This window comes from Sebastes fasciatus, chromosome 13 (assembly GCF_043250625.1).
Source record: "Sebastes fasciatus isolate fSebFas1 chromosome 13, fSebFas1.pri, whole genome shotgun sequence".
Lineage (NCBI taxonomy): Eukaryota > Metazoa > Chordata > Actinopteri > Perciformes > Sebastidae > Sebastes > Sebastes fasciatus.
The window spans coordinates 4,036,908-4,049,154 of NC_133807.1; the positions used below are offsets into that span (position 1 = coordinate 4,036,908).

At 40.5% G+C, this 12,247-nt stretch overlaps 1 protein-coding gene across 1 annotated transcript in view; it reads left to right on the plus strand.

Annotated features, from left to right (window-relative positions):
* Window positions 1–8,404: 8,404 nt before the first annotated feature.
* septin12 (septin 12) overlaps window positions 8,405–12,247 on the plus strand; it is an 85,998-nt gene continuing 82,155 nt past the window's right edge. Inside the window, exon 1 of the mRNA XM_074657245.1 lies at window positions 8,405–8,635. Within this exon, the coding sequence (XP_074513346.1) occupies window positions 8,581–8,635 (55 nt within the window). The 5' untranslated portion in view covers window positions 8,405–8,580. The remainder of the gene's footprint in view (window positions 8,636–12,247) is intronic.

Here is a 12,247-nt window from a genome sequence, read left to right on the forward strand (position 1 = left end):
GGAAAAGGATTGTATTGTGTGTACTATGCAGTGCACTATTAAAATGTTTCTATACAGACAATCCTCAGTTCCCACACCAGATGGGATATATATAATCCACACATTGTCTTCCACAAACGGGAAAAACCCGACAGTAAACAAGAGATGAGCCTTCAGGATCGTTGATAAACCTACAGTAGGCTACCCCGTGGGGTCTAATCATGAACCTTACGCCCGTGACAGGCACATTAAGCAGCACGTGGCGGCTGCGGAACCTGTTGTTTTTTTATTTCCGCGTCCATGTTAACAGGTTAAAGCAACCACGCTGCCCGCGTGAGCAGCGCGACTCAGCTGCATGTCAGCTGCGTCTCTTCTAGATATTCAAGGTCTTGCCTATTTTCACCATGAGTTGTGCGCAGATCACAGCAACAAGACAGTGAAAGTGATTTTTTTTACTGTATATTGACATTGTGTCAGCAACATTACTACACTTTCAATGTGTGTATTTGTAGAATATGTCAATACGGACGTGAAAAAAAAGTAAAGATTTATTGTAAAATCAACACTTCCTGCTTTCATTTCAAAATAAAAGCCCTCGAGCGTTTTTTCTGTGGACAGAATTCCTTCATTTTTATCACGAGGCTTTTATTCTGAAATATGTGCAGAACAGTGTTGTAGAACATGCAGTGACTTGGAGAGCTCCATAAATGAATAAAGTACTGGCTTTTAATTGTGGATTATTAATATTATTTACAATGAGCACACGCTTCTTCAACTTTTTCTGTCTAAAATAAATATAAATTACATATATAATGAACTGAAAAGGCCATTATGAAAGGCAAACTCAACGTAGGAAGAAAGGGCTGGCAGCAGCAGTCCAGCAGCAGCCACAACGCTGGCGTTCCCCTTATAGACAGAGCATTATACTTCCAAAGGACCCCTTACAAGACACCAGTGAGCATAGTTTCAATTGTATTATTTTCTTTTTTTTGCTTTATTATGTATGACTTGTATTTCCAAAAAAACATGGTATAGCTATTTGCTTTAAATGGAAATTGTTAAAACCTATTAAAAATATAGTGATTCTTTGCCCCAAAGCACATGTTACAGAGCAGTGTATAGTGGTGTCCCCATGTTCTAACTCTGCAATGAAGCTGGCGGGTGAAGTGTTATCGTGTTCAATAGACATGATGGCAAGAACTGTAAAAATAATACCCAGGTTGTAAAACAAATAAAGGACGTTTTCCTTAAAGCTAATGCTACGCTTCATGTATCATATTCCACCATTTCTATGAGCCTTTCTATCTAAGGTGCTCTGGTATGTGGTGCCTGAATTCTTTGGCCCTGACAATTCACTGCAGACATCAAGCACTGTGCAAGAAGATTCCTTCAGGCGAGTCAGAGCACGAGCAAACACACACACACACACACACAAACACATGGTTGTAGTCACACTCACACATGTATATACACACACAGATGCACCGTCTGGAACTATCGGGCATATCACAGGAAACAGGGCAATTAAGCAGCCTCAGAGAGAGAGAGGAGCCAAACCCATGTGACTAAATTCCCACAGCCACCACAACATTCACACACACTCACACTCCTGTTAGGACTAGAGGTCGGGGGGGCTCTCATTAGCCCTGTGGCTCTAAACCAGGGAGGATTAATGCCACAGTGGCTTTTCATGGTCTGCACAGAGGCTGGTGTGTGTGTGTGTGTGTGTGTGTGTGTGTGTGTGTGTGTGTGTGTGTGTGTGTGTGTGTGTGTGTGTGTGTGTGTGTGTGTGCGTGTGCGTGACTTTCAGTTGGGGTTTAGTGGGCTACCTGAATGCAAACACACTGTGACTCCGCCCAAATGTGCTGGAAAGCTGCTTTGAGAGTCTAGTTTTTACAGTGTAGCAGGTTGAAATATAGCAACATGTCGCTAAAGACAAACATACCGTAGCTTTGTTCATTCATGTTACCAGGAGAAATAAAATTAGCTCTACCATGACAATTATATTAACGTTAAAGAACGAGTTATTATAGGTAAAGTTTTTTCTTAAAGGGACTGTTTGTAACTTTTTAAGCGTATAAATGTACCGGGTCGGGACACATGCGCGCTCGCATATGCGCGCTCGCATATGCGCGCTCGCATATGCGCGCTCGCATGTGGCCGGAGCCTCGTCTCCTCTGCCTGCTCGCCTTCACTCAGACAGCATGCGCGTTCTTGTGTACTCGCTCCACCTCTTGAAGTGAATGCGCGTACACTCCACACTGCAGAAAAGTTAGTTTAGCTCTGAGAATATCTAGTGAATGTACAGTGGACGTTTGTGCATAAATAAATGCTGCAGCTCCTCCGGACCAACAGAGCTTTCTCGTGTCTTGTGAAGTGATGCGTCAATGATCAATGTTACGTCGTCGTCTCGTTACCGACCGGGTGCCGGTGTCTTCCTGCTCACTCCGGCTGCGAGCGGAGAGAGCAGGGAGACACCCTGCGGAGCCCCGCTGCCTCAGCCTGCGCTGAGGCAGGAAAAGCCAACACTAGGATCAGATCTAAATCATGTTCATGGAGAGACCTTCGTCTGGTCAGCTAACATTACTGCCAAGCAGCTGAAATATAGAGTGATATTGTGGTTTTAGCTGACGTGTGTCACCTCACTGTTTTGAGCGATGCTCGTTCATGTCTATTTAGAGCGAGCAAGCGCGAGCTCGACGCTGACTTTCGTTGATTTCACGGCCACAGGTGTCGCTGTTAAGAAGCATTTCTGAAAGTTACAAATAGTCCCTTTAAAGCTGAAGTAGGCGCGATTGGAGCAAATATGAATAAAAAAAGTTATTTTTATAAAACGGTCGCTATATCGTGGCAGTAGTAAATAAAACAGGTAACCTGACAAAAATCATGTTCCTCTGTGTCCTCCGGTGCTCCTAACGGCATCTGCAAGATTTCACAGACCGAAGGAAAACAAGCAGTCGGAGCTGATCTGAGGTCTGCTGTCCATCTGCTGTCTATGAGAGCCGGCTGTCAATCACTCGCCAACTCCGACCAAACGGTCAAACTACGCCGCGCTGATCAAATATGAATCAATATTATGTTACGTTAATGCCTAATTCTCTCCTCAAATGTTTTCAGAATAATTTTGTGGTGCACAGTTTAGCTGTAAAATGAGAAAGTTTGTGAACCAGCAGCCATGTTGGAGTATCTTGAAGGAATACCATCTGTGATTGGTCAAAGTCTCCCGTCACGGGCTAGATTTTCTAAAGCCTGAACACAGAGCCATGAGGAGGAGCAGAAGTCTAGTTTTCTTTCAGAACACTTGAATTACAATATGCTGAAAGGTTATTATGGAATTTTTGCCCAATGATGCCAAAAATATACTGACTACTGAAGCTTTAAAGCTAGGGTTGGTCATTCTGGGAGAGTGTCTTTGGAGGGAGGCTTGAAGGGACGGACTGTCAGTGTTGGTGACTTTCTCTCTAGATTTAGGGACTGTTGGAGCTGCTAGCTACTTTCATTGGAGAAGAGCTGGCAACACTGGGATGTTTTTTTAGGTTGGATAATTTTTTTTAAATCTAGTGTACTCTTGCTGTTTTGTCAACATTACCGACCCTAGCTTTAATGTGAGGAATGTCACCTGTCTATCAGAAAAATAAACTGAATCTGAAAAGAACTAATTTCGAACTACAGTCAAAAAAGAGAAAAGTTCACCCTCGGGGGAATATGAATGTGCACACAAACCGTAATCAAATTTGCACAGTTAGTATTTCCTTCAAACTACAAGAAAGAATGGAATGTATAAAAACATAATAAGCCGACTCATATCTGCTGAAGTGCAGAGTGTTAGCTAATATTATTTCACAGATATAAAGTCCATCTGAAATCTTTTCATTGAGTTTAGCTAAAGACTGGGGCAGATAAGTGTCATTGCGTACTTGGTTTCCATAACAACTGGGCTATTTTCAAAGGATCAGGCTGTTTGTTTGTTGAATATTATTAAATTTGATACATTTATTACAACTTTGAGTGATATTTAGCATACAGTATGTATTGGAGGGAGACAAAGAAAACTCACCTTCTTTTCCCAAAGACCAAAGTCAGCTTTGTAAAAGAGGAAGAGGAGGTACGTAGAGAGAGGATGACGATACAGATATCAGAGAGTTAAGAACAGACGGAAGCTACTGCTCTGTTCACGAGACCTCATGTTTATTCTGAAATAAGTCTCAAAATGAAAACTACAGAATTTAACTTACAAAATTAAGTAAACTTCTGTACTATAATACTGTATTGTGTACTGTAACAGTTTATTACTGTATAAGCTGTGTACAGTATGTTACTTTCGACTTTCAGTGCATTCTGGGAAATATTACTGTAAATAATACAGTAATACTGTCTGTGAAAAAAACAATCACAAACTTTCACCTTCAAATGAAACACTGTCCTTGATTTGAGTACAATGTTTTTTTGTTTTATTGTTAATTTTTAACATCAGAGCTCAGCAAATCTCCTTGTGACTTTCACTTCACACTCAAGGAGGTTTGATAGATAATTTAGTCTAGTATGATGTTTATATCGGTGTACTATTGTTCTGTGTTATTGTTATTAGGCTACTTTATTGTTCAAATTGTACAATACATTTCTGTTTTTTGTGCAGATGATTCGTCAGTCGTCCTTTTTCTTATTTTACATCAACAGCTGAATAACAGTATTTAGTTGTAATAAATACAGTAGTACAGTAGGTTGTACAGTAGCATTGTAAAATAAATTATAGTAAAATTTCCATAACAGTATAATACAGACTCTAGCTATATACATTATTGTTGAGTATGCCAAAAAAGATAACAGTAGGCTATGATGTTGTACTTCAGCATAGTAAAACTGTATACTGCTGTACTCTGTTTTACAGTATGCTAAAAACTACTGTAGTCAGGCTAGTTTTATGGGAATTTTACAGCAACTACAGGAGAGGTCTGATTGTTGCCAAAGTTACTGTTTATTAAAACATTTTTAAAAGATATTTTTGGGGCTTTTTCTTGCCTTTAATTGATAGAGACAGTGATAGTCATGAAAGGGGAGAGAGAGGGGGTGACGTGCAGCAAAGGGCCGCAGGTCGGATTTAAACCCGGGCCAGTGTGGTAAGGACTGAGCTTTGGTACATGGGGGCGCCCGCTCTACCAGGTGAGCTATCAGGGCACCCCGACAATAAACATTTTATAGTGTATACATTACGTTAATGGTAGACGATGCAACAATGCAACTCCCTACTGGCAGGCCTCCCTGCATGCACATTCAAACCTCTGCAGGTGATCCAGAACGCAGCAGCGCGACTGGTCTTCAACCAACCCAGAACAGCACACGTCATTCTGCTGTTCATATCCCTCCGCTGTTCATATCCCTCCGCTGGCTCCCAGTTGCCGCTCGCATCAAATTTAAAACCCCGTTGCTCGCTTACAAAACAGCAACAAAAACGGCTCCCTCCTACCTGAACTCCCTCATCCAGGTCTACACTCCCTCCCTCCTACCTGAACTCCCTCATCCAGGTCTACACTCCCTCCCTCCTACCTGAACTCCCTCATCCAGGTCTACTCTCCCTCCCTCCTACCTGAACTCCCTCATCCAGGTCTTCACTCCCTCCCTCCTACCTGAACTCTCTCATCCAGGTCTTCACTCCCTCCCTCCTACCTGAACTCCCTCATCCAGGTCTACACTCCCTCCGTCCTACCTGAACTCCCTCATCCAGGTCTACACTCCCTCCGTCCTACCTGAACTTCCTCATCCAGGTCTACACTCCCTCCGTCCTACCTGAACTCCCTCATCCAGGTCTACACTCCCTCCCTTCTACCTGAACTCCCTCATCCAGGTCTACACTCCCTCCTTCCTACCTGAACTCCCTCATCCAGGTCTACACTCCCTCTGTCCTACCTGAACTCCGTCATACAGGTCTACACTTCCTCCCACCCACTATGCTCTGCCAATGAAGGGTACCTGGTACTCCCATCACAACAGGGCCCGAGGTCACTAGCTAGACTCTTCTCCTCTGTAGTCCCCCCGGTGGTGGAATGAGTTACAGAACTCCATTCGATCCGAAGAGTCTCTTTCCACCTTTAAGAAAAAGCTACAGACCCAGCTCTTTCATGAACACCTCCGCACCTAAAGACATTGATGCTATTGATGATGATGATGATATTGATGACGTTGTTGATGCTGTTATTGATGATGATGATGACAAACAAAAAGAAATCTGCTTCTATCCACCCTGTTCATTGCCTCTGTGCACGGCCTGTCGCCACCTGTGTCCGATCGGAATTGAAGCCGTTGCCGGCACTTACTCACGTTGTCCACTCCTATCTAAATCCTTGCTTGTGTTGTACGAACTCTCAGATGTACGTCGCTTTTGACAAGAGTATCTGCTAAATTAAATTGTAGAACTGTAGAATTTTAGACGAATAGTTATTTTAACTCAATTCCTGTATTATGGGACAGTAACACTTCATTTTACAGGTCTGCAAATTTCATGGTAATTAGGTGATAATTAGCAAGTAACCTATTTCAAATTTCTTGGGTATTACTGCCAAATTACCTCAATATTTACCTCAAAAATGTATCAAAAAACTCCTTTATTACAAACATTATTTAATAATTATATTCCGCTGTTTCCCAATAGCTGATCATTTATTTAATATATTTCCAGGAAAAAAATACAAAATGATTTGATATGCTTTATTTCCGTGGCTGCTGATAAATAGATAATAATTAGCAAATTACTTGAAATGTTTTAAAAAACTCACTGAATCGTGACATTAGCTACCAGGATACATCTGTGTAGACATTAAGTCACACAGTGGTGAGATTTGTGCCTGATCAGAAGTGTCTTCTATTAGTTTAAGTTTTCCACCTCAGCCGCTTCTCAAGCTTAAGGGCCCTGTTTTAACGGTCCCTTATTGTGAAAAGTGAGATTTTCATGTCTTTTTTTTTATTATAAAGCAGGTTTAAGTGCTGTATAAATACTGTTAAAGTATCGAAACGCTCAATCCACAGAGAAATACACACAGCCCGTATTCAGAAACTGTGCATTTGAAACAAGCTGTCAGGATTTTTGTCCAGTTGTGATGTCACAAGTCTACAATATGTAGACCATTACACAGTGTTAAACGTAAACATTCTAAATGTGTCCCAACTTATTTCCTGTTGCAGTGTATGTGAACAGCTGACAGAAAGTAAACATGGACCCAAGCTGTTGCCGAGCAACACAATTCCATTGCAATTCCATTGAAATGTGCTAAAACGGAGCGTTTCAGACAGAGGGTAAATACAGGTATATTCAGGCAGACAGTATGAGGAAAATTAAGTTTTTTTTTAACATTACAGCATGTAAACATGTTCTAGTAGAAACATAAAATACAAGTATGAACCTGAAAATTTGCATAATATGGGACCTTTAAAGCTTCAGTAGGCAGTATATTTTTGGCATCATTGGGGCAAAAATTCCATAATAACCTTTCAGCATATTGTAATTCAAGTGTTCTGAGAGAAAACTAGACTTCTGATCCTCCTCATGGCTCTGTTTTCAGGCTTTAGAAAATCTAGCTGGTGAAGGGAAACTTTGACCAATCACAGGTCATTTCATTGAGAGAGCGTTCCTATTGGCTGTGCTCCGGTCATGTGACCGGGACTTGCCGCTCCTTCACTAGATTTCACAATGGCTACAGGCGTCACAAACTTTCTCATTTTACAGCTAAACCGTAAACTACAAGATAATTCTGAAAACATTTGAGGCGAGAAATAGACATTACAGTAACAGAATATTGATTCATATTTGATCAGCTCTGCCTAGTTTGACCGTTTGGTCGGAGTTTGCGAGTGATTGACAGCCGGCTCTCATAGACTGCAGCTGGACAGCAGACCTCAGATCAGCTCTTACTGCTTGTTTTCTTCCGGTCTGTGAAATCTTGCAGATGCCGTTAGGAGCACCAGAGGACACAGAGGCACATGATTTTTTTCAGGTTACCTGTTTCATGTACTACTGTCACGATATAGCGACCGTTTTATAAAAATAACTTTTTTTTAATAATAATTAAAAATAATGTTTATAATAAAGTAATTTTCGATCAATATTGAGGTAAATATTGGGGTAATTTGTCAGTAATTCAAACCAACCTGTAATGTCTTCATGGTGTGGAGCATCCTAAATGGAAAAGTTTGATCATTGTGATTTCGCCTTATTACTCTAGCAGGGTGGGTCTCTGAACACTCCTCGGTCCATCTGACGCCTTTGGCCCGAGGGGAGCCGGGGGTTGAGGAGGGACACGGCCAAGAAAAGAGAAATTTGACTGAGTGAGGATGTTTTCCAGGTGTTTCATGCAGCTCCGCCCCCTGTCAGCCCCGGGTCCAGGCCTCAGGATGGAGAGGAGGGAGTGGGGAGGATGCTCCCGGAGTGGGCTCAGACTGCACCGAGAGAGAACAGAACAGCAGCTCAGTCGGCTCCCTGCCCGCACTCACAGTTCAGCTGTTGTTCGACAGGGAAGAGAAGTTAGTTCTTGAGAGTTGACGGTTGTTTTTGTTTCCTCTGGTCTCAGCTCGGAGCTGCATCACGGGGCCGAACTTGCACCTCAAGTCAGGATGTCGGAACTTTCCGTGAATGACCACCTCGAAGGGATTTTATCAGATTTCGAAGGTATGTGGGCTGTGATATTGAATTACTTTACTGCTGCACGCTCATAAAACCAAATGTGGGGTCGCAGCTCGAGGCTGCTCAGCAGAATGAAGCCTCCCCTTTTCTAAAGTTCTCCTGGAAAAAATACTGGGACTATTTGCTGACAGGTGCGCAAAAACACACCAACATGTAGCAGAGTTTTAGAACGCACACGACCTTAAAGCTGCGATACAAGGTCAATTTATAGCCTGTTAGTCAGACAATGAAATGAAGATGTGTTTGTTAGCTCTCTGTGGTATTCGGTGGTCAAATGAAGACCATTCTCTACTACTTTATGACATTTTATTTACCAAATGTATATAGACCAAAGGAATTACTGCAGCTGCACTGATCGATAATCAATAGCCTGTAATTGATGGTAGCAACACTAGTTAGTGTACAATAATGTATGGATTGCTTTGCAGCATTCACATAGCACGTCATCTAAAATAAAGTATAAACATAGATGAATCACTTCATAATGTTTGGTTTTCTGCGCCTTTGAGTGAGACTCTCAGTATAATTACAGGAGTCTGATGTAAAACGGTACTAATAACATAGTGTAAGCAAAGCCTTGAGCTCCTGTGTGTGTGTGTGTGTGTGTGTGTGAGAGAGAGAGAGAGAGAGAAAGAGAGAGAGAGTAAATGCATCCCATAAGCAGACAATAGTATCTTTTAGAAGCAGTGAATCCAGCTCTGTGAATGAGCTGCTATTTGATCTCTCATTGACTCAAGTGTGTATTCAACATTCCAGTAATGCAATGAATTAATACTTGTATTAGGAGGAAAATTTGATAAATTTACTAGAAATAAAAAACAGACAAGTTTAACTTACCCACAAAAGTATATACTGTGTATTAGGGGTGTAAGGAAATATCGGAGAAATTGTTTTTATTGTTGCGATATCATGTTTTGTAATACTGTATTGACTCTCAAAAATACTGCATACATTTTTAATTGATATTTTACATGCAAACATGAACTCAGTCAGTACTTTAATTCATTGGCAAAGAGATGTGCCCTCTCAAAGTAGTGCTATGATGTTTGACGTTACAGTGAAATGCAGGATCCACTGTTCTGATTGCAGAAAAAAAGTAAACTTTTTTAAACTCAGATTTTATGCATATGGTGGTATTTTCTTTTTTACTATGACAGTTTTCCAAAAATTTGATAAAAAAATCGCAATATATCGCCTTGCTTACACTATATACTGAATCGTAACCCTTTATATCGTGATACGTATCGTGATACACCAGATTCTTGCCAATACACAGCCTCAAAACGAGAAAAAAACTGAAGATTCATATTTAAAGGAATGAGTAAACATTACATGAACAAAAGAGGCTCTTCAGGAAGACTGTGTCCTATTGGCTCCAATGAATGAGGCCTATTAATAAATAATTTAGAGCAACTAATACTGGATTCTTGAACCAATACTGATATTTTATAGTAAAAAAAAAATTAAATGAAAATCCTGTAATCACACACACACACACAACATGAAAAACATTTATGATTAGGATTCTTTGAATGTTTATGGTTATTATTATTGACCAACATATTTAGTGAGCAGCATGGTTAGAATACCGGGTGGGGGTGGGGGGGTCTGCCCCCCTTAATTAAGACTTGGACCCCCCAAAAGAGGTTAAAATAATATGTTGAGGGGAGTTGAGTACAGACTGCAGATATTACATTAAACAAGCAAGATACTGTAGGATTGCAAGAATTTAGTTCACCTCATGGGTGCAAGAGATAGATTTCTGTCAAAAGTGAATTATTTGCTGGATAGTTCTCATGAGATAGATATACTGTATATAGTATACTGTATATAATGTATATACAGTATCCTGTCGCATCCTGTGTGAAACCTACAATGTGTAGTTGTCTTTGTGTTCATATTTATTTCAACCAAAAACACAATGTTTTTCCTTAAACTTAACCAAGTATTTATTTTTTTGCATAAACCTTAAGAAGTGAAGTTGTAGTTTTGTTGCCTAAATCTAAAAAAGTGAAGTTTTTGCCTAAACCTAAAGTAGTTGTTGTTTTATTGCCAAAACCCAACTGTTTTTTTCCTAAGCCTAAAGAAGTTGCAGATTTGATTATGTTGCCTAAACCTAAAGAAGTTTTTTTTTTTTTGACTAAACCTAAAAAAAAAAAAAATTTTTTGCTAAAACCAAAAGAAGTTGTCTTTTTTCCCCCTAAACCTACATTCTTTTTTGTTTTTTTGCCTAAACCGAAAGAAGTTGTCGTTTGTGACATTTCATTCATTTTTGAAACATGTTAGAACGTGTTACTTTTAAGTTTCACTTTCACTTTTCTAACGTAGTAGGTGTAGTAGGCCTCTAATGACCCACATTTATGGTGCTTATAGCGACTGATAATGACTATTTAATGACCTGATAACAGTCGAATTGGGTGCCGATAGCCAATATATCGGTCCAATCGCCCAACCCTGATACAGGGGACCGCCCAGATCAGCTTTTTGAAAATGCTCTCCAAAGTGAATACCATAAAAGCCTGTTCTGACATTATAGTGTGGACATGGAAATACATGAAATGCATGACATATGATCTAATTGTCATGGGATAAACCTTTCACTGGATAGTCAGTGTAGTTCCGCTTGCCAGCAAGCTTTTTGTCTCCTCTGACTCTCTGGCATCTCTTATTTGGAATTTCAATATAACCCTTCACATGATGTTAATGATGTTTTTTAGACCTATTTGAAACACCATAAATCAGGTAAAGATTGAGAAAAAATAATGAAGAAAACCTTTAATAACGATGAGTATCTTCAGTGTGAGGACGGCGATGGAGGAAGAGAATGTCAGAATGAACAGACTTTGTTTTTCCTCTGGCTGATCCATCATGTCCTGGGACCCTGCAGGGACAGTAGAACAAAAGCTGCCCCCTCTCCTTTCATTCTTACTTTTTCTTCCACATTCTTCTGTTTCGACAGGTGTTGATCTGTGCCTCTAAACAAATTAGTGTAGCCTTTGGCCACAGGCCGCCACTGTAGCTGCTTTTGCGCAACTGTTGTCTATTTGACATTTCAAACCGATGTCATAGGACACTGAGTAAATAAGAAATACAAGTAAAGATTTGTACAAAGATTTGTAATCATCCCTTTGTAAAATTGTATTTTTTTTAAATCAGTACCATGTAGACTACCTAAATACAAAAAAAATAAAAAATAAATGATGCTTTAACTGAAGAAGTGTCTGAAAAAATAGTTGAATGACTTAACACTGAGAATCAAACAGCTTTGAGCATTTGATCTTTGGTGCCAGACACAATTTACTCCATCCTCAACATTCATAGAGGCTCCATACTTTTCCGTCTGACATGTGGTTACCTCCCAGAGTTACCCTCTTGATCCTGTGCTGGAGGCAGTGAACCCGGTTCCTCCTGCAACTTGGTTACGGCAGAAAGCCCCAATGGTAGAAGATCATCAGATGTGACGGATCTAAATCAGGGCTCTGGAGAGGTCGCATATGCGACCAAAAATATGTCAAGTGCGACTAGTGTTGCACGGTATACCGATACTAGAAAGGTATCACGATACCAGGCCATTAAAAACGGTACAATACCCCGTTT